Raw genomic sequence first — 22,540 nt, forward strand, 5'->3', positions numbered from 1 at the left:
GATGTATTTTAATGTTTGTTGGGAGCTGCCCAGAGTGGCAGGGGAAGCGGGGTATAAATAAATTATTATTATTATTATTATTATTATTATTATTATTATTATTATGCGGGAGGCAGTGGATGTGCCTGGCGTGCTCTGGTCCATGGGGTCACGAAAAGTCGGACACGACTAAACAACAAGAAGCGTGTATAAGATTAGGCTGCCATGAGTCTCTGTTATGCAGGATTGCAGCCTTGGAACTAAGGGATGGCAACTTTAAAAATTAAATGTTGCAGCAACCATAACTCCCCCCCCCATGTCAGCAACTGAACACCGTAAACGAGATTAGATTTTATTCTTGTTCATTTAATGACGAAAATGCTGATTTTGTTATAGGTCTTTGATTAGAACTCCCCCCCCCAAAATAGTGTTAATAAAAGCAAACTGTGGCATGTAAGCGTGGGCTTTTTTTCTTTTCGGGAAACTCCTTAATAAGTTTCACTGGAGTTTTATTTGAAGAAAGAAGTTTCTCTGGTCTGCAAGATGCCCCTCTTTTCCGGGAGTTGTAATTTTGTTTTGTTTTCGTCCCGGCTGGTACCACCCACCTTCCGCCTGTGCCCCTCCCCCACCTTTTCAAATTATCTTGTTGAGTGGGTGGGGGAGGGAGGCGAGTGCAGAGCCTTCCTTTAAGGGCGGACTGGCCGGGATGGATGAGCAGAGCGGAGGAGCAGACCCTGGGAGCGGAGATCTGACGTCAGCGCAGAGGTAGTTTCCCTCCCGAGCTGTCAGACCGTGTGGCAGGTTAGGTATTAAAGGCACATTGAGCAGCGCCGAGACCCCTCCTCTTGAGCGGCCGCCGCGCGCGCACACAAAGAGAAGTGCCCATCGCTGCGTCCGGCAAGGATCCACCACCAGCTGCGTAAACTCTCCCTTCTTGCCAAGGCGTGGATTGAAACACCGCCGGGAGCGGAGCCAGGAGGTTGAAAGGGGCGGGTGGGAGACGCTACGAGGAAGAAAATGAAACCGACCAGGAAAAGTAAGTCTGGGAAGTTGCTCAGGGTGCATATGCCCCCCCTTTCTTTTTGCTCGGCAAAACTTTTTCTTCTTTTTTTTTTGCAAAAGCGTTTGGGGCGTCTGAAGACTGGAGTGGAAGCACTTGTAAGGGGGCTCGGGGGGTTGGTTTTTTTTCTTTTGCAAAACCGCCGTCTGTTTTCTCAAAGGCAAACCGCAGGCAGGACGGAGAGGGGGGCGGCGGCGGTGGTGGTGGAGGAGGAAAGTTTTCGTGGGCGAACAGAGAATGGAGCGCCCTCGTGGAGAACCGGGTGGTTTGTGTGTGCGTGTCCGTGTGCACGGAGACTATCCGATCCGATCGGTGTTTGCAAAAACTCTTCAACTTTGCAAAAAGAAAAAAAGTGTCCAGAGGGGAGTGGGTGGGAGAGAAGAGGGACAAAAAAGCACCACGAGGAAAGAGGAGCGGGTGAGGGGGAGAGAACGAGACATGCCTCCCAGGCACTCAGCTATGCAAAAGCGAGCGAGAGGCGAGGGAGTCGGGGAAGAGGATCTTTTGTTCGGTAACATTCAGTGCAACATTGCGAGAGAGCTCCAACTTCTTTCCTGCCTTTTCTCTCTGAATGGAGGTCCTTCTGTTGCCCCCCCCCGGTCCGGCTTTCTTTAAAGGAATCAAACACAAACCTTTTTTTAAAAAAAAGGTTTCGAAGGTTTCTCCTCCCTGCTTTTACTTTTACATGCTCCTGTTCCCTCTTGATCCCAAAATGGCAACTTTCCCAATTTTCTCTTTTGCAAACTCCTCCCCACATCTGCCTCCCCCCCCCACAAAGAAACAAACCCATGGCGATTTTGGACTCTGCAAATTTAGGTTTCTATTAAAAAACAAAACAAAAACAAAACCTGATTTCAAGTGCTTGTAAAATGACAGCTTTTGGGGGGAGGGGGGTGGATTTGTTTGGAGCAAAGCCGGGGTAACGCGTGCTATGGGGGGGGGCGGCGAGTTCCTGTTTCTTTTGGAACAAAGAGAACTCTGTCTAGGCATCTGTCACTCAGTGAAAGAGACACAAGAGAAACTTTTTGCGAGAGCATTTCTCGTCTTCCGATTGCTTTCAGCCCTTGGGTGCTGGGGACCCCTCTTTTTTCGGGGGGTGGGGAGGAGAGGAGGTCTCTGCTTTTTTCGACCTTGTCTCTTGGTCACCCCCATGGAAGGGATTCGGAGGAGGCGGTTTTGGGGGTGAGAGCGGCGATGCATCTGGCAGAAAACATGGAGTCCAGGCTTGTTTTGTGTGAAGTGGGATGGAAGGGATTTAAAGAAAGAGGTTGGCGGGGGGTGGGGGTGGGGGTTGAAGCGAGGTTAGCTTCGCTCTCCCACGTTACTTTCCCCTTTGAAACTCCAGACCTGAGTTCATTATTAAACCAGCGCCGGTGGGAGTAATCCGCGAGGTATTTTCTCGTGTGTGTGTGTATTTTTTAATTGCTGCTTTACTAAGTAGCAAACTTCTGACACGTGATTTGTCTCGCTTGAATTCAAACGGAAGAAAATGAAATGTTTGATCTGCCTTTTCTCCTCCCTCCCCCTTTTCCGCCCCGGTTCGGATCTATTTCCAATTGCATTCTCTTTGTGTAGGAATGGACACGGCCCAGGAGGCAGCTTGTTGCTATTTTAACTTCCTTTTGCTTGCATTTTGAGGTTTGGGGTGGGTGGGTGTTTTGATAAAGTTGGCGATACGCGGGGCAAGCGTAGCCGACAAAAAAAAAAACACCAAAGCAAACCCAAAACAATCCGTGCTTTTAGTATGACTCTCCTCCGACCTTCCTGAATTGTTTGCATTTAATTTTTTATTATTATTATTTCGCTCTGGGCTGGATTGTGTTGTTCCCATGTGCAGCTGGCGGTGTGGGCAGTTCAGGGCCAGGAGGAAACGGCAGCAGAAAAAAAAGCTGCTCCTCCTCCTCCATCCCTGATGAGTTGCAGACTTGAAACAGGAGAGAGAGAGAGAGAGAGAGACACCCTCACGTAGCCAGGAGCTCCCCCTGAGCCCTTCTGCACTCGGCGTTGCCTGGAGGAATAGGAGGACGAGAATTCATTTGCTTTTGCAAGTTTTTTTTAAAAAAGGCACAAAGTCTTGCCCTTTTCTCTTCCTCGCGGGTGGGGGGGACGACGTGTAGAGGAGAGCCGAATGCGCGCTTGCATTTCAATGCACTTGAATTTGCCTGGCGTTTTTCTGCGTGTGCGCGCTTGCTGGGGGTGGATACGGACGTGTCGATCTCCGAGTGCCTTCTTCCAAACAAACTCGACCGCATGTCTGGAAAAGGGCATTGAGCTAACCTTAAGCAACTTGGAAGTCTTGAGGACCGCTTGGCCCACCAGTTTTATATATAGGTTACCCCCGCCCCTTTTTTGGAGAATGTAGGAAAAAAGGTATCTACATGTAAAGGGCTTTGGAGAGAAGAAACATTTAACAGTTGTAAGGCTGCAGCCCCCTGGGAGCACTGCCCATTGAATTCAGACTTTCTTAATAGTGGGCACTTGCTTTTTCAGTCTGATCCCCCTGCAAAGTAAAATGCATCTTAATTTCCTAACATTTTGCACAATACACTTTTAACATTGATTGGACTTGTCTCAAAAACATATTGATGAATGAATTTTAGATTTTATTTACTTTATTTTATTTTTTTAAAAAACAATCATTCTGGTGTGGGTTGGGGGATCGAGGTCCAAAATAATTTTTTTCATTTGGAAGGGGAAGCCAAAAAAATACCTCTTTGTCAGAACAGGGCAAAATTATTAGAAGTGTCAGGAGTTTCACAGTAAAGAAAGGAGCCATATTAGGAAAAAATAGTTCTGGGTTTTCTAATGAAAACACTGTGTCATTAATGTTCTTTACAAGAACTCTATAGTTCTGTGATTCTGACACCAGCAGTCTCCTATACAGCTTATGGCACAGCTTCAGAACTTATTTTAAAATATTGTAGCTCTGTAGAGTATGTAGAACACAACTCTGTAGAGTTGAATGCAAAGCACTGCTCTGAATTTGCCCATAGTGCAGAGTATGGATGAGGAACCAGTGACCCTCCAATGGTTGTGGTTTGATTACCGCTCCCATCACCTCAGGCTGCTTAGTCACAGAATTATAGAATTGTAGAGTTGGAAGGGACCCCAAGGGTCATCTAGTCCAACCTTCTGCAATGCAAGAATCTCCGCTAAAGCATCAATGACAGATGGCCATCTAACCTCTGCTTAAAAACCTCTGAGGAAGGAGAGTCCACAACCTCCCGAGGGAGACCATTCCACTGTCTGTATTGTTTAGTCAGAATCTCCTTTTTTGGAGCTTGAGTAGTCAGTGGTCAGGAGTGTCAGAGTTGGAAGGAACCAAGCATCCTTTGGAGCAGGCATCTCAACTCAGCCCTCCAGATGTTTTGGGACTACAATTCCCATCATCCCTGACCACTGATCCTGTTGGCTAGGGATGATGGGAGTTGTAGTCCCAAAACATCTGGAGGGCAGAGTTTGGGGATGCCTGCTTTGGAGAGTCAAATGTTTCCCATCCCTGCTGTTAAGGTTGGCCCTTTGCACAGTTGACCATCTTCTGCCTCAGTTACCCATGTGCAAAAGGGCAGCTTCACTTCTCCTTTTGCATGCTACACAGTTGTGAAAAGGAAGATGAGCAAGATGCAATTAGTAAAGGACTTTCCATCTTGTTAGGTACACCTGCAGTGACTGTTGAACACAACCTGCCTTCTTGCAGCTCTTTCACACCTGTGTAATTCCACCTGTGACCCATTATGTCTTGCATTGTCTCCCACATCCCAGGCTTGAACCAAGACAGATCTGCCAGCAGTTCCACCATGTCGGATAGTGACTTTGGAGAGGATGATGGGAGCATATCTCAGGATCCGTTGCAGCCCGGCAAGAGAAAACGAAGGGGCAACCTTCCTAAGGAGTCTGTGAAGATTCTCCGGGAGTGGCTCTACGAGCACAGGTTCAATGCATATCCATCTGAGCAAGAGAAACTCAGCCTTTCTGGGCAAACAAGCCTCTCTGTTCTTCAGGTATGAACTTCTGTATAATCCTTTCCTAGCAGGTTGCCCAGTTATGATATCTGCATACAGAGGGTTGCCAGGTGCAAAAGAGGAGATGGCTTTGGTACCTTTAATAGTACTGCAGAGGAAGGGATTTTGGCAGGTGTAGGTTGTCCTGAAAGCTGAAATTCCTTCTGCTCAATTGCTGTTAAAGGTTACTGGAGCCTTCATCTCTTGTGCCAATGTATAAGAAGTTGCAGATTTTTTTTAAATTTAAAAAACCTGTTAGCAAAAATAAATCCCAAAAGTAAAAACCGGCTTTTATTAGGCTCAACTAAAATGTCACAAAGTAATTAGCAAGCTTTCCTGTTCCTTGGAGCTCTTCTTCAGGCCGATTAGATTTCTTCACCCCACAACACAAAAGGAAGGAGAAGCTGGGCATGATGGGAAAAAGTCTCAGGGTCTTAATCTCCAGCCACTAGGTAAAGGTACCCCTGACCGTTAGGTCCAGTCGCGGACGACTCTGGGGTTGCAGCGCTCATCTAGCTCTATAGGCCGAGGGAGCCGGCGTTTGGCCTCTCTTGACTCTTCCCCCCCCCCCAGTGCACAAAAATTAACCTCCAGCATTGTTAATGTAAAGACTATCTTGTTTTTCTTTACTTCTGTTCTCTGCCTTCCAAGGGACATGCACATTCTGCTTAGTGATGGGAGCAGATGCAGGTAATTGTTACTTTTCATACCTTCAAGGTGGGGGGGGGGCCATGATCATTCTGTGTGTCCCTATAGCTGCATCTTGGAGCCTGTTTTATTCCCTGCATGTTAACTAACTAAGTCTGAAGAATGCCTCATGTACTTCATCTTAAGGTTGTTGGATAATGCAGACTTTGAAGATTTTCCATCATTCATCTGCCCTCTTCCTCCCTCTTTGTTTTGTCTAATATCCACCCTGAAGAAGAATTCTGAGGAGATCGAAAGCTTGCTTTCCTTTCCTTTGACATTTTGGTTGATTTTAATAAGGTTATCAGTTGCATTGTGCAGCTAATGTTCAGCTCCACCTTTTGCTCTGAATTTGAGTTAGATGTTCTTAATGATGTTCTTAATAAATGTAACGGGAATCGTAACTTCTCACCCCCTTTTACAAAGAAGCAAGTTGGGTGTCCCTTTTCACCTGTGTTAAAGATCAGTAATTTTAAACCTGCTTTCACAAATTAGCTGAATTAAATTAGTACATAAACAGATACACTAAATGATTTTGCACCAAAGAAGTCTGAAGGACTGGGCAGATCTGCAATATGTTATGAATTTAAGAATGCCTTATGGGCCAAGATTTATAGCCATTTCTTTCTATTGGGTTGATTTTGTTTGGTGTGCAATCTGAAGCACATTTTATAAATATACATGCAAGTGAATCCACTGAAATAAGTAGTGCTTAACTTGCAAGTAGAATTGTGGTGTCAAAATACCCTAGGTTGATTTGCAATCCTATGCTATTGTAGTAATGTCACTACTAGAACTAATTCCAGTCTTTTGCATGTATTGGGTAGAATCATAGAGTTGGGAGAATGTCTTGTAGGCCATCTGGTAACCTAAACCGTTAGACCTAGTCCTGCCCTCTGGGGCAGTGGACAACAAAATCTGCCCTTTTCTATGGACTGGTCTCTCCAGGTAGCTTATTAAAAGTGGTAACCATGCATAGTTGAGTGTATATTTTAACATACCAAGAAAGATCTCCTTAACAACACAAAATTAAGTTACATTCTGCAACAGCAGATAATTTGTATGGGAAAGTGAGACAATAAACTATTTAGTGATTGTCAATCTGGAATAAATTATCACTGGGGGTATTAGGGTGTGCATGACTCTTAAAAATGATGGCTAATCTTTTGTGGGGGGGGGCTATAAAGTTTGGCTCGCTGTAAACCATCATTTAAAAAACAATGGTTTAAAATGAACATGTGTGTTTCTTCTTGGGGGATGAAGACTACAAATCAGAGATTGACTTGTTGCTACATGCAAGGTACCGTAGCCCTTGTGGCTTGTTTGTCTCCTCACAAACTACTGTGGTAAGTCAACAACCCACCTTGGCTTACCACTGTGGCTTGTTAAGACACGAAATAAATGCAAGTGGTGGCTCTCATGTAACAGTTTGTTTCCTCTCTGGCATGTTGAAGAATAGTGTGAAGCATTGTCTTGTGAGCAGTGTGCCCAGTCACGTAAATCCATAGTTTATTTCATGCTAAGCTATGGTTTAACATGACATGTTAATGGGGCCTATGTGGTTCTAGTCGGGATTCCAGAAGACCTCCATTCTTGGATGGTCCATCCCTGGTCTTCTACTGGATTAGTAGGGCAGAAGGCACTGAGAGTTGAAGAATTGGGCTGCAATCTGTCAGTATTGATGGAATCAAAGCATTTAAAATTTATCCATTTCATGCTTGCCTTATAAGTGTACAGATTTTCTAAGGACCCCAGTGTACTGCACAGAGATTTGAGTGGGGATCTCTTTGACTAGCAGATCCTTGTAATGTCTCAAGGAATGTCGGACAGCTAGGCCTTTGGGAACCTATATTAATACTGTTGTTATTACTGTTGTTTATCTACTGCTTTCATTTCAAAAAGAAATACCAAGCTGGTTCACAAACAAAAACCAGCAGCAAAATAACAAAACCAATGATAAAAATTAGAGGTTTAAGCGAAGCCTGTAGTATAATCCTTAGTGACTTCCCTAGGGTGAAGTAGTATTAATAGAAGGGAAAGATTTCTCCATTAAGTGTCTGGGCTTTGCTTTTCCCTTCCTCATCCTTCAACTCCACTTTAAGGCATTTCTTGGCAAGTGTGTGTGCCCTGAGGGGGAGTGAAAAGCAGGATATGAGCCTAAATTAACAGTTGACTTGGTTTTGGGAACAAAATACCCAACTGCCCCAAAGGTGTTCCCATCTCTTTCCTCCTCACAAATGCTTTTTGTCTGTGGTTGTACTGGGGGGGGGGAAGGAAGCATAATTTAGAAATTGAGAGAGAAAACGCTAAACAAATCTAACCCGGTCCTTAACAGTTTTAGCTGAACTGTGTTCTGTGCCACCCACTCAACACCTGATGTGAATTTAGCCATTTACTATTTGCATGGAATCAAGTACAGCTGAGGGGTTCCTTTCTGTGTGCACTTGGTTGTGGACTCAACTTTTGGCAAGGCGTGCTTATCCTTGAATGGTTGTGAAACGCACCTAGCTTCCCTATCTCAAGTCCTTTCTAAGCATTTGAAGGAGAGGCCAGGGTTTTCGGAAATAACTAAACATAAGATATTCTCTGGGTCAGTCTAGCGTCAGGAGGGTAACGAGACTTCTGCTTCACCTGGCAAAGAGATGCAGGAGCTAGTAAAGGAATAGAGGTGAGGCCAAGAGTGAGGTTTTCCCTACCCTGATTTATCCTTGGCTACAGAGTTTGTTTTTGGAAAACATCAAAGAGCAGGCATCAGATTTCTACTTGTGCCCTGCAGAGACTTTTAGAAACATTGTCTATGCCAATGTTAGGTGCTCGTCGCCAGGTGCCTGGATAATTTTTATTTTCTGGGTCTGCTTTGGGAGTAAGGATCTTGCCCTAATATTGAAATCCCGTTGGCCTGTTCCATGGTGTGAAACCAGGGCTTGCTGTGCTTGACAAGTACCTTGAAAACAATGGGTGGAATTCAGTGTTGCATTAGTGGATCAATTCTGTCTGATCTCCCATCCTCATACACTGTTCTGGGGGTTCTGCTGACTCTCTCTGAGCCAGCTTTAGGGGGGCACTGGGGATGGAGAGGGGGAAAGCCCTTGCATAGGACTTCAGTTGACAGGGTTCAGTGTTAAGCTGGTTTAGGACCCCCAGAATTGTTCATAGAAAGAGCTTCTCATGCAACCTGGTTTAATATACCATAGGAACACTTGGTGTGTGTGTGTGTGTGTGTGTGTGTGTGTGTGTGTGTGTGTGTGTGTGTTGGTTGGGGAATCAATTTAAAATATTGTTAGATGGCTTCCTCCACCATATATGAGGGCAGTAGGCTAGCTTAGATGGTGCAGGGCTGATTTTTTAAAGAATGGATAGGTTTGATCTTCTTGCAGTCCATGGGACTCTCAAGAGTCTCCTTGTCAGCATGGGCCATAATTCAAGAGCATCAATTCTTCTGCGATCAGCCTTCTTTATGGTCCAGCTCTCACTTCCCCTGGAAAGCTTAGCAGTGCTCAAATACATGTTTGATTGGTTGTTTCTAACAGGTTGGTATAGTAGCGAACAACCTTATGGTTCAGCAAAGAAACCAAACCAAAATTCAGACTGCTAGGGCAATGCCACGTTAGTTCCCTTCATGTGAAGGGGGTATGTTGTGATTGTGGGGAAGAAGGGCCTGCTCACATGTAGGCTACTTCCCAGTAAACAACCTTGCTGGTGCCTGGATATCTGTAGGTGGGACCAGGAGCAAGTAAACCATGAAGAGTGTGGTGGCCTTTATCCGTTCTGCTATGTTTTGCAAAACCTTTCTTTATGTGGTTTGCTTCCCCACAAATTGCATTTGTTTACAATTTGAATACAAAAATGAGAGGAAGAAAAAGGATGAAAGGGGGGCTGTTGGTGGTTTCTTTAAGAGCCTCTGGCATGAGTTCCAGCCTTTTGGGTTTCGTTTTTGATTTCCCGCTCAGGACAGAGGTCCTAAGTCACTGGGAAGACAGGGGAGAGGCTGTCCCAGCTGGACTCTCTTAAAGGAGCTCATAACAGCCCAAGTCTTCCTATTTATAAGCAAATACCTCCAGGTGTCATGATTTAAATGAATCTTACAGGAAACCCACTTTCAGGGCTATAGCCCTGACCTGGGGCTTCCCCCTCTTGCCCTTCCAGCTTAGAGCAGGTGGCCTTAACCCCAGTTGTGTACATGTTGTGTCCTTTGGTACTGGCAACAGAGTATGAAACAAGTCCTCAGGCTTGTTGCCATTCACACAAACTCTGCTTGAGCTCTCAAAAATGAAGCGGGCATGCCACCTTTGTCCATGCGGACAAGAAATTATTCATTGTCCTCACTTTAGGAATTGCAGTCTTAGCCAGCTGCTCTGCCTATCCGGAATGCACACTTGATTTCTGAATCTAAAAATTCTCCAGCTACAACACTTGCATTTGCTAAACAAGCAAATGTAAAGTCAGCTAAACTAGCTGAGCCAGTGCTGCATGGATCCAGACAGCCCGAATAGAAATCTAATATGATAGATAGAATTCTGTTTGGGCTGTCTGGATCCGTAGAGCTCAGCTAGTTTTGCTGGTGGACCCCACTGACAAGATTGCATGGGGGTAAGCCTCCCAAACTAGCTTGTCGCCAAGCAAGTATCACTCTGGGTTTGGGAGGTCTGCATGGTGCCACCCAGATTTGTTCCGGGGGTGACCAGTTGCTTATGTCATTAGAGCTGGCGTAATTTGTTGTGTGTGTCGGGGGTGGGGTGGGGAGAATAAACAAGCATGGCTTTGGATGTAATACAGTATAAGGACATGTAAACCTAAGGAGTGTTGTGGCTGATCCAAAATATTCAGGTTGTTTGATCGATGCTGCATTGTTTTGTGAAAAGGACAAAAGTGCTTTTTAGAACTGACTATTCATGATCAGTGCATTTTGGCCTCTCTCTGTAGCAGAGAACTGTCCCCACATAACTGGGGTCACTTGGGTGCCTGACTCACTGAACAGCTAGTAGCATTCCTTGCAGAGTTCTGAGCTTCCTTTGATAGTTCCCATCTCTCTCTACTGACCAAGCTTGGAGCTCCTAGCTGGGATCTGACTGCACAAGAATGCTTAGTCTGTTCTGCTTGGCTTGCTGTGAGCACAAATATTCCGATAACAAGTTGCAGCTCTTGCTTGTATGCAGAGAAAGTGTTGGCTTGCTGAAGACCATCCAGATATCCAAGGTCACCTTTTGTATTTCTAAAAGCAACATAAACTGCACCTTCTTCTGGTACAGTGTACTTGTGCACAGATGTAGCTGAACATAAAAGTGGCTGTGAAATTTCTGCATGCAAATGTTTACTGGGACTTAATGATTGGTTTGCTTGTTCTATGCAGTTAGAATTTGTGTGCAGCAGTGCCTCAGTTTCTCTCTACATACGGGGCATAAAAGGTGTGCAGCTCATTTAACCTGGAATCTTCTAATCAGTAACCGGAAGGACCCCTTTTCTCCTTGCTTAAGGATCTTTTACATTTGTTCTTCTAGCAGTGAGTCTATGGTAGAATTGATAGCTGGGTAATTTCCATGGTGTTAAGCAGCAAGCAGCAAGAATAGTGTCAAGACCAGGCACCCCCAAACTGCGGCCCTCCAGATGTTTTGGCCTTCAACTCCCATGATCCCTAGCTAACAGGACCAGTGGTCAGGGATGATGGGAATTGTAGTCCAAAACATCTGGAGGGCCGAAGTTTGGGGATGCCTGGTCAAGACTTTCAGAGTCTCTCTTCTACCCATGATGGCTATGCTCTGCCTCTGAAAACCAGATACGGAAAATCGCAGGAGGAGAGAGTGCTGTTGTCCTGCTTGCAGGTCTCCCCCGTTTGGCCACTGTGAGAAGAGGATGTTGGATGAGATAGACATTTAGACTGATCTAGCAGGGGCTTCTTCTGTTCTTGACCTCTGAGGTGTTGTACAACATTGGGGGGGAGACCCTATCTTTCTTCTGTCATGGAGAGTTCTCACGCTTATTCAGGCATAGAAGAAGGGCAGAAGGCTCTTCCCAGGGCAAGACAGGGGAGGTCCACATTGTGAATATGCCTGCAGATGTGTTCAACCTAGAAGTGTTCTAAATGTAAACTCTGATGAGCTGCCAGCTTCTGTTTTTAAGTCTTGTAAGCCATGTGCAAGGAAACCCCCCAACTTCTTGCTCCACATGTATGGGAAAATTGTGTATACATATGAAAGGCAACCACCTTGAGGCTTTGGAAACAGGGTGATTGTTTTCTTGAGGCGGGGGGTAAACTAAAGGTAAAGGGACCCCTGACCATTAGGTCCAGTCGTGACCGACTCTGGGGTTGCGGCGCTCATCTCATGTAATTGGCTGAGGGAGCTGGCGTACAGCTTCCAGGTCATGTGGCCAGCATGACTAAGCTGCTTCTGGAAAACCAGAGCAGCATGCGGAAACGCTGTTTACCCTCCCACTTTAGCGGTACCTATTTATCTACTTGCACTTTGACGTGCTTTTGAACTGCTAGGTTGGCAGGAGCTGGGACCGAGCAACGGGAGCTCACCCCATTGCAGGGATTCGAACCGCCGACCTTCTGATCGGCAAGCCCTAGGCTCTGTGGTTTAACCCACGGGGGGTAGGGGGGATTAAAAACAGAGGAATTACTGAATTTGTGTTAACACGTATCCCCAGGGAAAATATTTTACAGAGCTGTTGATTTGCAAAAGATACATCAGTCTACTTGATTTATTTTCCTGTAATTGTTCTCTTTGAAGCACCCTTTCATTTTGGTTTGGCTTTCAAGAAGGAAAAATTGCTCTTCACCCTTGTGTGTGGTGTGAAACAAATTGCACAGACAGCAGCTGTGCTTCCCAAGGTCTTGTAACCAGCTCCTCATTGTGTTGCACTAAGATTCCTAGCTGGCTTCTTTGGCAAGGCATCCAGAACTTTGCTAGTTTGCCAAATGGAAACGTGGTTGTCCCTCTCTTCCAAAGAGTGGAGTTGCACATGTTTGTACTGTGCAATCCGACCTGGTGCCCTCCAGCTGGTTTGAGACTGCAACGCTCATCAGCATGGTCATGCTAGTTGGGGCTGATGGGATTTGTAGTCCAAAACAACTGGAGAGTACCAGGCTGGCAAAGGCGGCTCTAATATCCTAATTTGGTGCTCTACATCTGTAACTAAGCACCGTGCTATTGTGCAGTGCGGCTGCTTTGAGAGCAGTTGCATAAAGCTGTTGTAGGTAGGGGACGGAAGAAGGCTAATAATAATGATAGGCCTCAGGACCTGAGAGGTCTACAGCAGGCGTCGGCAACCTTTTCAGCCTGTGGGCCGGAGGATTCCCACAGACAATCGGACATGGGCCGCACAGGTGCAGAAGCGATTTCTGGTGCCGCACTGCCCATGTCCGGAACACCGGAAATGGCTTCTGCGCATGCCTGCGGCTGCGCAGAAGCGGATTTCTGGTGCTGCCTGCTCATTTCCAAAATGTCCGCAGCGCCAGAAATCGCTTCTGCAGCTGCGTAGACGTGATTTGCGTCGCCGCTCGGCGAGTCCCCGAGCAGGTGGCTCGGTTCACTGGTGGCCCGTGGGCCGGATAAATGGCCACCATGGCCGTATCTGGCCCATGGGCCAGAGGTTGCCGATGCCTGGTCTACAGAATGGTCCAGAATTGCACAATACATTTCTGCTGGAGTGAAGTGGGAAATAGGATGGATAAACGTTGTTATTCCTTTAAATGGTGAGTTCATTGTTTGCTATAATTGAGCTTGGGTAGGTAAAGGACCCCTGGATGGTAAAGTCCAGTCCATAATGGCTTTAAATGAAACCTTAGCTTTATCATGTTTCCCCTTTTTAAAGACACCGTCTTATAACTTTTTTTTCTCAAAAAAACACAGGGTGGGTGGCTTACTTTCGGTGGGATGTCTTATTTTTTTAAATTACCGGTATGGTTTTTACGGCTCAGGGCGCTGCTGGGCTCTCGAGTGCTCGGCGCTGCAGCAGCCACTGGGTGGCGGGGCGGCAGGCGTCTTTGGCTGGGCCAGGCGGAGGCTGCTGGCTCAGGTGCTCTGCCCGCCACTGCAGGGCACTCTAAGCTCCTTGGCCGGGCCAGGCAAGGAAGAAGCAATGAGCCCAGTGGTGGCGGCAAGCACGGAAGTGGCAGGGACGGTGGACGAGAAGGCAGAGCGCGGGGATGCAGCCAGCAAGGCGGGAGCGCGATCAGCTGTTAAGCGGAGCTCTTGGAGCGCCGCTTCACGGCTGATCACGCTCCTGCAGTGCTGGCCGCATGGAGTGACTCTGTGAGTGGAGGTGCCTGTGGGGGTTGGTTTCCGTGGCGCGGAAGTATGGCTTATTTTGGGGGTGTGTCTTGTATTTCTCAAATGCTTAAAAACCCTGCCATGGCTTACTTTATGACTACGTATTAAAAAAGGGGAAACAGGGTATTACAAGTATGTTTTCTCCTTCTGTGATCCCCGTAGAAAACTCATTAAATATTAAAAGATGAGGTGCATGCGGCAAGAAGAGTGGAGAGAAAAAGGGAGAGAGGTTGGGCAGTGCTAGACGGAGTACAGTGGGTGAATTGTAAAAAGGAATTTAATATCCAGTTTACTTTATTGAAACATTTCTACACAGTCTCTCACATCAGTCTTGAGGAGGCAAGGGTTGAAATAAAGGGATGAAAGCAGCTGGTAACCCAGTGCAGAATTTTAAAAAAAGTATAAGAACCTGCCAGGGCCAGACTGATCTCCACTTCCTAGTGGTCTTCCGTGGAAAGAGGTGTGGCGACTGACCCAACAGCCAGGGATGGGAAAAATTTTTCAGTTGGAGGCCACGTTCCCTCTCTGGCTGCAGGCCAGTGGAAGGGGCCAGTGTGCGTTCCTAGCAGGTTCTGCAGTCCAAGATCAGCTGGCAGTGAGATCTGTTGGTTTCTGTCTTGTATTTATTTATGGTGAGCATCTTATTGCACCCAGGTACTAAGAAGTCATGGCAGGTATGAAGACAATAAGCTCTTCTTGTGTGCCCTTCCTGGTGGTCCTGTTGTTGTTGCTATTATTATTGTAAGTCCTCTAACCTACGTAACCTCTGCAAAATGTTTCCATGTCTCAAATTATGAATATTTACGACTCGACCAACCAGCTTGGAAACTTCAGTTTTCATTTCATGGAGAGTTGGTGTTCTGCCCAGTAAGTACCAGCCTTCACTTCTGGAAAGTTTTGGACTTGCTTTAAAATTAAGTGAACTTGCTCGGATACCTTGCAATGTGTCTTAGCAGAGGTCCAATCAAATACCCAATAATTTTCCAGTTTTTCTTGCCCCCTTGTGTTTAACCCGATGCGATTCTGTAGTGTGAAAGGAATGTAGACTGCACTGCTGAGAAGTTTTTGAAATAAGTTGCCAATTACTTTGCACCAACTTGGATGACTTTGAAAAGGGAATTAGACAAAGTTTAAGGCTATCAGCAGCCGCTAACCATTGTGGAAACAGGATGCCAGACTAGATGGGACATTGGCCTGATCCAGCAGGCTGTTCTTTCTATGCCAACCTAGGCAACTTGTTGTCTTTTGTGTTTAAGTTTCACAGAAAACAATTGCACTTATTTTAGTGAGGGATCACTTCCTCTGTTTCCTGGGGATTATCTTTTGCTGGATCAAGGTTCTTGTCTATGGAAGAGTATCCACTCTTGATTACCATGTACATATAACGCACATGTGCATGTATGTGATTGGATTTCACTGGTTATACGCCTAATCAAACTCTACATTTTTTTGAAAAAGGATGGGGGGGGGAACAGCCATTGCTGTTTCTTTGCAGCCCCTGGTGTCAGTTTTGCCCCATGCATGCTCTGATGTAAGGGAGCCAATCCCAAGCTCCTGTGACACGTGGCTGAGGGATCGGCCTTTGGGTCCAGCAGATCTGCTTCTCTGCAGGCAGAGTGGGAGGTTCGCCCCCAAAGGCCTCTTAGCTGCAGTGGCAAGCTCTGCCACCAGTGTGCCTCTGCAGATGGTGCTCTGTTAGTAGGGGCAAAAATGGGTGTGTTGGGGGAGCCTTTGGATCCACAGGACCCAACAACTTCCCACTCCCCTGACCTGGAGCTGGCATGGTTCTCCACCCCCAATGCCTTTGAAACCAATGTCTTGGACATTTTCTGTCTTGACTTGGGTTTAGGAAGAGGAAGTTCCTTCTCCCTCAATCCCCCCCCCTTCAAAACCTCTGTCAGGTTTTGTGCTGGATCTTAGACTTGTTACAAAGTGTAGACCAGACGTTCTCAGTCTGGTGCCCTCCAGATGGCTTGGACTACAGTTCCCATCAGCCTACAGCTGGAGGGCACTAGGTTGGGAAAGGCCGCTGTGGGCTCTTGTCTTCATATCCAGTCCCTTCTCTTCCTCCTTCCCTGCCTCTCGGTTTCGCAGAACCAGGGCCTGTTGCTCTTTCGGTTTTTACCTTTGACATCCAGCTCGGAGAAGAGTTCTGGGAAACTGGAAAGTTTGCATACCAGTTTGTTATGTTTTTGTTGGTTGAAATAAAGGTATTGTCGTGTTAATACTTTTTGGTCTTAACCTCAACTCCTCATACTTCTGAGTATAAGAGACAGGAAATGCTCTGGTACAAATAATTCAGTAGCTCTGCCTTTGGGTACTGTATTCATGAAAATAAAAATGGTTGCTGAATTATAACTGAGTGGAACTTGAGAGAGGTGCACATTTATCTATATTGGCTTTTTTATTTTTAAGCCCTAGATTGCCCCGTATAAAGGAAACATCCTACATACTTTCTATTCACTCCTGGACAGATCTGGCAGGAGAAAAGGCATGTCAGGAATCTTGGAATAGGCATGTCAGGAATCGGGAATCTTGGAATCTGTGTTTTATCCTACACTGGCTGGGCAGATCCCAGCTTGTAGCACTGTGAAACAAATTCAGGTGGCAAGAGAATACAGTAGCTGTCTTCTCCTGGCCTCTCAAAGTCACAATAGGTGGCAAGGATAGGATGCTGGAGGCAGAGGATGAGCTATAGCGCCCCCCCTTTAAAAAACCTGTGGGAAGTGCAGTAACGTTTGATTTTGCAGCCATGATGCTGTTAAACCTATTTCCTATGAAAAAAGGGCTACATGTAACTCAGAGGCAGAACACCTAGTTTGCATGGAGAAGGTCCCAGGTTCAATCTCAGGGGGTTTGTGAGAATAAAAGGAGAAAGGAAGGAGCGACAAATGCTTTAAAAAAATAATAATTTTCATTATAACCATTTCCAAAATCACATTCAGATATACATTTCCACAGTTAATGTTTTTATTTTAATAAAACATTCAACAACTTCCTTTCTTCCCTTTCCCTGATTGCTTTAATTTCCCCACCATTCCTGCATATTCTTATAAATCCATTTAGATGACTCCCCCCTATTCTTCCTTTATTATATATTATACTGTTGAATTTATCTTAATGCAGCTAGCATTTTCACTTGTTCAAAATTATTTTTGAAGTACTCCACAAAGTTTTTCCACTCTTTTACATACTTGGTCTTCTTGCTCTCTTACTTGTTAGACCTGCTAACTCCGCATATTCTATTATTTTTAATTGCCAACTCTCCTTTTTAGAGACCTCACTCACCCACCATTTTTGGGCTAACAAGATCCTAGCTGCTGTAGTAGCATATATACGGTAAATAATTCCCCCCCCGACTCCTGGGTACTTCTATCTGTACAATTCCCAAAAGGAATGCCTCTGGTTTTGGGGAAAATGTTTTTTAAATCATTTTTTAAATCTCATTATATATCATTTCCCAGTACAGTACTCTTTTAACTATTTTGCATGCTCTTGGAGAAATGGCTGTCTTGTTCTTCTTGCCAGTGGCCCATCTAGCCCACAGTGGCCAACCGGCTGCCTCTGGGAAGCCAGCAAGCAAGGCCAACAGCACTTGCCCTAGTTGTGATTCCTAGCACTTGCCCTATTGCTTCCAACAGTGGAAGTAGAACATTGCTGTTCCGGCTGGTAGTCATGGACAACCTTATCATTCATGAAAAGAATACAATTGGCTATTGAAGCCTCTACATTTCTCTCGCTTACTCACTCACCTCTTCTTAGAAAAATATGCCCCTCAACTTCCAGTGTAGCAAATGCTTTCCTTTTCCTTTTGCACCTTCTCTTTCCCATGTTACAGGTGGGCAGCCTCAACTCTGCTCTTCCCAGAGGGTCTTAAATCTAGCACCATAGCTGCTGCGCACCCCCCCCCAAAGCCCTTGTTCTTTAGCATCTAACCGAGCCCTGTGCATTTCTCCCTTAGATCTGCAATTGGTTCATCAACGCCAGGCGCAGGCTTCTCCCTGACATGCTGCTCAAGGACGGCAAGGATCCCAACCAGTTCACCATTTCTCGCCGCGGCGCCAAAACCACTGATGTGACGCTGACCCGTGCAGCCGCCGCCACAGGGTCCGGACTCATGGTGCCCCCTGCCTCCTCCGCCTCCTCCAAGGTGCTCTCCATGTCGGTCTGCTCGCCCATGACCTGCCACCCTGCCCGGCCGCTGGCTGGCAGCTTGACTGTGGTGACAAGTGAGCAAGAGTGCCCTCGCCCCGCCTTGCAACGGGTCGAGCCCGAGCCTCACCCCAAGCAGCCGCAGCTGAGCGCGACGGGCAGCACTCTGGCTCTCCTGACCAGGGCAGATGCCGCCAGTCCCACCAGCGGACTCTTCAACACGCCGCCGCCAACTCCGCCCGAGCTCTTTGGGGAGGACTTCAGCAGTTTCCAGTTGCTGGTGGAAGTGGCCCTGCAAAGGGCAGCTGAGCTTGACTCACAGAAGCTGAGCGGGCAGCTGCCTCCGTCACTGCAGAGAGAGACCACTGCTCCAGCCTTCTCCAGAAAAACCAAGTAACTTTCTATAGCCACCGGTTCCTTTTGGAGGCTTTGGGGGTTCTCTTCCTTCTCCCGAGTTTTTCTGTTGGCCTCTGCACTGAGGGTCCTCCCTGCCAGATGTTAACGCTGTGATATGGCTACCCCTCAACCAGGAGCAAAACAAGCCGAGGCGGCTTTGACCGTTTTGACTCAACCAGGAGCTGCCAGCTCACCTCGGCTTCTAGAACAAAACACTGTCTCCGCCGCAAAGCAGGAGGACAACACATCCTTTGGCTAGCATTTCACTTTTTCTGGACCCTGCCAGCATCCTTTCCTCCTGTTGAAGCCACGTGGAGGACACTGTCTGACTAGGGGGGTGCCTGAACCACGCACAACCTGCTCTTGAAAGGACTGAGAGGCCTTAACGTGCTCTGAGATGTTACTGTGACTTTGTGTTTTATTTTTTTGCTGTGGGGTATCCTTGTGCAGAGGTCCTTCTCTTCTCCCACTTTTCTTTGAAGCCTGCTGACATGGAAGAGAACAGGAAAAGGGTCCAGTATGTAATGGAGGAGAGATAACAAAAAAAATACAAAAAAAATACCAAGTACCTTAAAAATACGAATTATGGCGGGGAGGCGAAAAGAGTGATTTTACCTCTGCCCAGAGAATCCTAGTGTGTGTCCTTTTTGGGGGGGGGTGGGTGGACAAGAGTTGTTTCTGTAGCATATCTTCTTTGACATACTCTCGGTCTGGTGTGCATGAGTGGCTGGCCCCTGCATGTTGCCTACCGGGAGTCCCTGGCATGAGCAGATTTAACTGGAAATGTTAATGTTTGTGGCATTCCTCTCTCTTTCCACTGGGAGGTGGAGAGGGGGAACAATCAATGACCACCCTTCGAATACTGGTGCCAGTTAAAAAAAATATGGTGCTGTTGAGCAATTTTATTACTTTTAGGGGCTGGCTTCTCGTGACTTCATCCATTCCTCTGCCTATACACGCCTCCCTGTGTTTCCCCCCATGTCATGTTTGGAGATGCACAGATGCGATCAAAGTGTAACGGGGCATTTCAGAGGTGGGGAAGAGGGCTAGTATCCGGAACAAGACTCTTTGACTGTGAAGTTGCTTTAAACAACCCTTTCTTCTTTGTTTTTCATTTTGAATTTTGTTGGTCGTGGACTGTAACTCGGGAAATCTAAGGTGTCTTTGTGGATGTGCTGACAAAACTACCTATAAAGGGGGTGGGGACACACCAACCTCCTGACTTTGTTTTGAATCCTTGCTCTCATCATGCTGAATGTAGTTTCTCTTTTGCTGATGGAGCACAGGGGCCCTCTTGTGGCCAGGAAGGGAGGTTGAGCAGAGTAGGGTCTTCCATAGTGAATTACAACCTCTCCTGCAGACTACGAGCTGTGTGTGACCTTGAAATTGCCTCCCTACACGATTTTGATGTGTCCCCATGTATTTGGCAACCTTGGCAGAAATTTAGACCCACCTGATAGTAGCTGATCCCCCTCGAGCAGTGTTTTCCAGACTTGGGTCTCTAGCTGTTTTTGAACTACAACTCCCATTATCCCTGACCTGATCCAGCTAGCTAGAGATTATGGGAGTTGTACCCCAAAACAGCTAAAGACCTAAGTTTGGGAAACCCTGCCCTAGAGAGAGGGTGTGTGTGCTGGGGAGAGGAAGCCTGTGGCCCCACCAGGTGTTGCTGGAGTTCCAACTCCCATCATCCCTGACCAGTAGCTGGGGGGCATGCTGTTTCAGATGGGGGGGGAGTTGGGAGCCCCAGCAGCATATTCAGGGCCATATATTCTTCATTTGTGGTCTATGCCCCAGGGGGGAGCTGGGGGTTTGCAAGATTTAACTGCTAAGACATGCATACATTTTTCATTGGACCCCCCCCCCCCCCGCGGTTTGGCCTGAGACCAGGAACCTGCAAAACACAGAGTGCCCTGGGTGATATGAACATCCACCTTTTTTGTTTTAATAGTGCTGTTTCACTGTAAATGTAAGTTAAATAGTGATCTATTATATACACCTATATATCTTGAAAAACACTAATTTTTAGAAGGTGTTAGCCTAATTATTAAGTTGCATGAATAGTAAAAGCTAAAAAGCCCAGCAGGATGCAACTTTTCACATTTTTGTTCTTGAACTAGGTGTGCAAACCTGGTGTCGACAAATGACAAGGACAGCAGTGAGTGCATTGGAGAACTGGAACTAATAGGGTGGGAATTGTTAATGGGTTAATGGAACATTGCTGAGTGCCTCTCCCCCCCCCCCTTTGCAAATTACGGATTTAGGGCTAAGATTGGTACAGCCTGTAATTGCTGCTACACAAATAATCACCTGCTTTCCTTTTGTTGGTACTTTTTGATCTTTCGGTGATCCTATATCAATCAGCAGGGTGTAGTTTAACTCTGTCTAGAGAGCTGCCTTTTTGACGTATTGATCCAGAAATTTGAAAAAGATTGCCAAATTGTGCTGCTTTCTGTTTGGAAAAGCCTAAAGAGCTGCCTTGTAACATACTTGGTTTTTGTTTGTTTGTTTGCTTAATTCTAAAATCTTGTGGATTAATTTGACTATTTGCATTGAACCTCTGGAAGAGGTGGCTCCTTCCATCTCCTCCTCAAGCTTGATTCCTATCTTGTTTCCTGGATTGTGGAAGCAAAACCTGACCTTGCTTTTTATGGGTTTTCAAGGATTGGGTATCCCTTCAAAGTGTCACTGAAATTTGCGAGATGCTTTTAAGCAGCACCAGCCCAAGTCCAACTGAAGATACTTAGTCATGTTCACACTCTTAATTAAAAATGATGTTTGAGTAGTTTCCCCTCCTCTAGCCCCAATTAGGCCCCCTTGACTTGGGCTGGATTGGCAGCTGTTTGATTAGAATTGTGCCTCCATTAAATGAAGCAGTTTGAACCTTCTTTCCTGGCACTGCAGGAAACCTAAGCAGATCTGAAATTGCTGCACAGGGTAACAAGAGCAACGTTTCAGTTCCTACAATGCACTGACTGTTCTTGCTGTATCTTATTTGTGCAAACGTTATGGAGACCTTGTTTTTGATGGGATGGGAAGTTAAAAGAGGACGAAAAAATAAAGAGAAAATATTCTTTTGTCTGATGTTTATGAAGCAAAAACTACTGTAAATAACTGTTTTGGATTTTTTTAATCAATAAAGTTTTTTTAAAAACACACCACACCTAGTATGTATGTTCTCTGTGCGTAAGGACTCTGGCCTTCCCCTCTGGCTCTTTGCATCCAGTGTTGTGTAAATGTATGTACAGGTGCATACAGTGAATGAATGCCCTTACCCTATGGAGAGGGTCATAAAAGCAGACAGCAGAATTCTGTAATGTAGAAGCTTGATTGGTGAAAGAGTTTGGCACATACAGAACACAACTTAGCCATTTCTTCTGAGTGGCAGGTGTGCTAGCATATTGAAAAGGGGAGCTCTCACTGACAGAATCAGAGCAGCAATCCTTGATATTTCTAAAGTAGGCCACATATAGTTGTTGTACAAAATATTTTTTTAAAAAAAGGGGGCACTGAAAAGATAGTCACATTGGCACTTGGTCCCCTGCTTCCTGAACAAATTGGCAAGAGGGTTGTGCCCCCTAATTGGGGCAAAGGGGGGCGGTTTTTTTTTTTTAAAGCATAATACACATATTAGAAGGGCAGGCAGGCAAATGCTACACTGCTAGAGAGAGCTCTGCCTTCTCTGCATCCATGAAATCTTCTGCATTCATGGCTACTAGTTCCTCCTCCATGTTCACAATTACAACCAGTTGCTGGAAATCATGGTAGTGGGAAGAACAGAAGCTCTTCCTGACAGTAAGAGCTGTTCGGCAGTGGAATTTGCTACCAAGGAGTGTGGTGGAGTCTCCTTCTTTGGAGGTCTTTAAGCAGAGGCTTGACAGGCATATGTCAAGAATGCTTTGATGGTGTTTCCTGCTTGGCAGGGGGGCTGGACTGGATGGCCCTTGTGGTCTCTTCCAACTCTGATTCTATGACTCCTGTGTTCAGATGCT

The 22,540-nt window shown here is 46.1% G+C and overlaps 1 protein-coding gene across 4 annotated transcripts; it reads left to right on the top strand.

The window, feature by feature from the left end:
• The first annotated feature begins 627 nt into the window (after positions 1-627).
• Positions 628-21,706, top strand: TGIF2 (TGFB induced factor homeobox 2). Of its 4 annotated transcripts, none has more exons than XM_035124328.3 (3): positions 628-1,015; positions 4,802-5,040; positions 17,962-21,706. In XM_035124328.3, exons 1-3 carry the CDS (start codon positions 997-999, stop codon positions 18,547-18,549), a joined length of 846 nt encoding a protein of 281 aa, XP_034980219.1. In that variant the 5' UTR covers positions 628-996; the 3' UTR covers positions 18,550-21,706. The 4 variants fall into 4 exon arrangements, with proteins under 4 accessions (XP_034980219.1, XP_034980218.2, XP_088530675.1 ...); XM_035124327.3 differs by having other exon boundaries at positions 649-744; positions 17,962-19,085; XM_088674549.1 differs by lacking the exon at positions 628-1,015 and adding an exon at positions 1,050-1,137 and having other exon boundaries at positions 17,962-19,085.
• Positions 21,707-22,540: the final 834 nt, after the last annotated feature.

This window comes from Zootoca vivipara, chromosome 7, assembly GCF_965207765.1.
Source record: "Zootoca vivipara chromosome 7, rZooViv2.hap1.1, whole genome shotgun sequence".
Taxonomy (NCBI): domain Eukaryota; kingdom Metazoa; phylum Chordata; class Lepidosauria; order Squamata; family Lacertidae; genus Zootoca; species Zootoca vivipara.

Bases quoted from the DNA above. Each gene is read 5' to 3' on its own strand.
- TGIF2 (XM_035124328.3), top strand. The intron at 5,041-17,961 runs GTATGAACTTCT...TTTCTCCCTTAG, and splicing joins CAAGCCTCTCTGTTCTTCAG to ATCTGCAATTGGTTCATCAA.